General features: G+C 35.7%; 1 protein-coding gene across 1 annotated transcript; it reads right to left on the reverse strand.

Annotated features, from left to right (window-relative positions):
* Nucleotides 1-2,663: 2,663 nt before the first annotated feature.
* On the reverse strand, nucleotides 2,664-2,952 carry LOC136389234 (small ribosomal subunit protein uS14). The gene has a single exon (XM_066361038.1). The coding sequence runs from the start codon at nucleotides 2,944-2,946 to the stop codon at nucleotides 2,776-2,778; it is 171 nt and encodes a 56-aa protein (XP_066217135.1). The 5' UTR covers nucleotides 2,947-2,952; the 3' UTR covers nucleotides 2,664-2,775.
* Nucleotides 2,953-3,238: the final 286 nt, after the last annotated feature.

Genomic DNA, 3,238 nt, shown 5'->3' on the forward strand with positions numbered 1-3,238 from the left:
TTGGATGGTGCTTCTCAATTCAGCACTCTATACAGCTAGACCTTATCAATTAGATTTGAAATTTTTCATGAAATCCACTTTCCAAGAAGACTCTAGACCAGTACTCAGAGCAGTTGTGACCGTCTGCATGGAGATATGGAGCTTGCACCTGCAAGTTATACAACACACTGCTCCTTTCAGTGAGAAAATCTTGTTACGGAACAATTGTCAGTTAAATGAAGATTAGTGATGTTGTTGATTTACAGTCTATCCCAGAGTTCTTTCTCATCAAGGGCCAATAACAGTTCATAGACCACATTATGAGTAACACTGCCATGGACCATGAGTTCCCTGATGGCAAGGAACCTGCTACACTCATTTCTGTGTAACTGGTAGCTAAAGCACATGAACACAACTACGTTTATTGCACAGGAAGGCCTAGAGCAGACAGAAGTTTGGAAAGAGAAATTAAGTTATGGAGAAGTGGGCAGTGGATGATTCTCAACATCTAACAGGCTGACTTGTTTCAAAGATGTATGTATGTATGTATGTATGTATGTATGTATGTATGAATGGATGGATGGATGATGGAACAAGCTACAATTAAAGTTACTTGTGACTGACTCGTATTCTAACAAACAGGGTAAGAAATAAATAGATGGCAAAGAAAATGTTAGTACTTTAGATATGTGCCTCAAATATTAATTATTTGCATACCACCTTCATATTTTTGCCATTTCCATATGCTATCCACATTAACATTTTCTCAATTCAGGTATTAACTGCTTAATGTCACTCCTATAAAGAAGATTACACAAAACTGTCCATGGGGATCCTATAATCCATTATTTTAAATGAGAAAGATTCTATTATAATTCTCTACCAATTTCCTGAAATATAGCTAAAACTAATAAAAGGTTTATGTGTCAGTAATAAACTATTATGTTAGGATATAAAATACTTAAAACATTGCTTCCTATTAGCTGCAAAATGAACATAGGTGTTAACAGTTGTTTGGTAAGAGGCCATATTTCTATTTCATTGCTTACTTCTCTAAGGTTTTCTCTACTCCAACTTTTGGAGGACTCATTGTAGAAAATAATCTTTGCTTTGTTTTTGTCAAAATGTAGAAGATTCTGAGGAAGCAAGTTCAAGACAAGCACACAGTAGCAAGGAGCGACTCACATTCAGTGTGATGTTATGTTAACCTCTCTCAGTACCAGCAATATCTGATACACACATCTTTTTTTCTTATAACTTGGGGCACTTTTTCCTATACATCATTTTATTTTAAATCTTGTAGTTAGCTTGAGGTATAAACTTTTCTTGTGTAACCATGGGCCAGAAAATATTATATTGAGAGATACACACATTTTATCAAGTTTTGGCATTATCACCAAAAGACTTTATTCAACTGGGAAAAATTTAACCAGGGAGATAGTTTGTGGAATATATCCATGTTTTTCTTTTCTTATTTATTTATTATTGAGGTAACATTTGATAAATCATATGTTATAATGTTAACATAATAGTTCAATATCAATCAGCAATTTCTCTTTTGAGTATTTATCTAAAGAATATAAAAAAATAAATTCAAAAAAGATACATGTACCCCCATGTTCAATGAAACACTATTTAAGATAGCCAAGATACGTAAACAACCTATGTGTCCATTAACAGATGAGCTGATGAAGAAGATGTGGTTCATATATACAATTGAATATTACTCAGTCATAGAAAAGATGAAATGCTACTATTTGCAACAACATCAATCCTGAAAATATTATGCTAAATTAAGTAAGTCACAGAAAAAAAAATGATTTCACCTGTTTTTTTTTTTAATCACTCACTTTTAGCTTCTTTTAGAATTGAATTAATTTCCTCTTTTACATTGACAAGCCATCACATTTCACCTGGGGAGGAGATAAGATTAAAATGATGGGACTGGACAAATTAAATAAATAAATAAAACAGGCCCTGGCCATTTGGCCCAGCAGTAGAGCATTGACTCGGCATGTGAAAGTCCTGGGTTTGATTCCCAGCCAGGGCACACAGGAGAAGTGCCTATCTGCTTCTCCACCCTTCTCCCTCTCCTTCCTCTTCATCTCTCACTTCCCCTCCCACACCCAAGGCTCCATTGGAGCAAAATTGGCCTGAGCCTGAGGACGGCTTCATGGCCTCTGCCTCAGGTGCTAGAATGGCTCCAGTAACAACGGAGCAACGCCCTGGATGGGCGGAGCATCGGCCCCTAGTGGGCATGACAGCTGCATCCTGGTCAGGCATATACAGGAGTCTCTCTGCCTCCCCCCTCTCAGTTCAGATAAATAAATAAACAAACAAACAAATAAATAAAAAAACTAAGTCCTTTCTTAGTTTTTCTAATTTTTTTAAATTTAAATTTTATTTAGAAAATTAACTTTAGCATGGTGACATTGATCTATAAGAGTACATAGGTTTCTACTGGGGTGGGAGGGGATGTATTCAGTGGGACACTTGAATCTATGTAAACACAATAAATTAAAATAAAAAAAAAGAATACATAGGTTTCAGACTAACATTTCTATAGCATTTGAACTGTTGATTATATTGTATAACTATCTAATTTTTTTCTTGAAAAATTTTAGACCTATAGAAAATTTGAAGGAATAGCCATGTATCTTTAACCATTTATTCTTTGGCCACATTAATTTAATTCTTTTTTTTTTTTTTCTCCTTTCACATTTTTATTTTATGTACAAAGAGACAGCATTCTGTGGTAAGGTAGATGTCTTGAATCACCCATTCATGGAAGGTCACTTAGTCCAACTTAATGAAGCCTATGTCCTTGGCGTACTGACGGAAACACTGGCGGCACATGTTGAGGCCATATTTCCGGATCAGACCGTGCCGGTTTGAGCAGACGCGGCACGAACGAGAGCCCTGGCCGAATTTTCTCGGATGGCTCCAGTAGAGCTGCTGGTGACCCATCTTGCTCCCTCTCTAATTTAATTCTTTATGTACACCTAAACATACAAATACACATTCTTTCCCATGATATAAAATTCATAAATTTATGTAATATATGAAATTCACATAACACAAATTGTTTTAATATGTACAATTGAGTGACATTTAGTAAATTTGCAATATGTAATCATTGCCTCCATCTAGTTTCAAAACATTTTCCTCACTCCAGAGAAGGCTACATACTCATTATGTAGTCATTTCCCATTACCCTCTCCCAGGCCCTGGCAACTACCAATCTGCTGTCTGTCTTCAG

Source organism: Saccopteryx leptura, chromosome 1 (assembly GCF_036850995.1).
Source record: "Saccopteryx leptura isolate mSacLep1 chromosome 1, mSacLep1_pri_phased_curated, whole genome shotgun sequence".
Taxonomy (NCBI): Eukaryota; Metazoa; Chordata; class Mammalia; order Chiroptera; family Emballonuridae; genus Saccopteryx; species Saccopteryx leptura.

Excerpts from the sequence above, each read along its gene's own strand:
- LOC136389234 (XM_066361038.1), bottom strand. The coding sequence starts at position 2,946 with ATGGGTCACCAGCAGCTCTACTGGAGCCATCCGAGAAAATTCGGCCAG.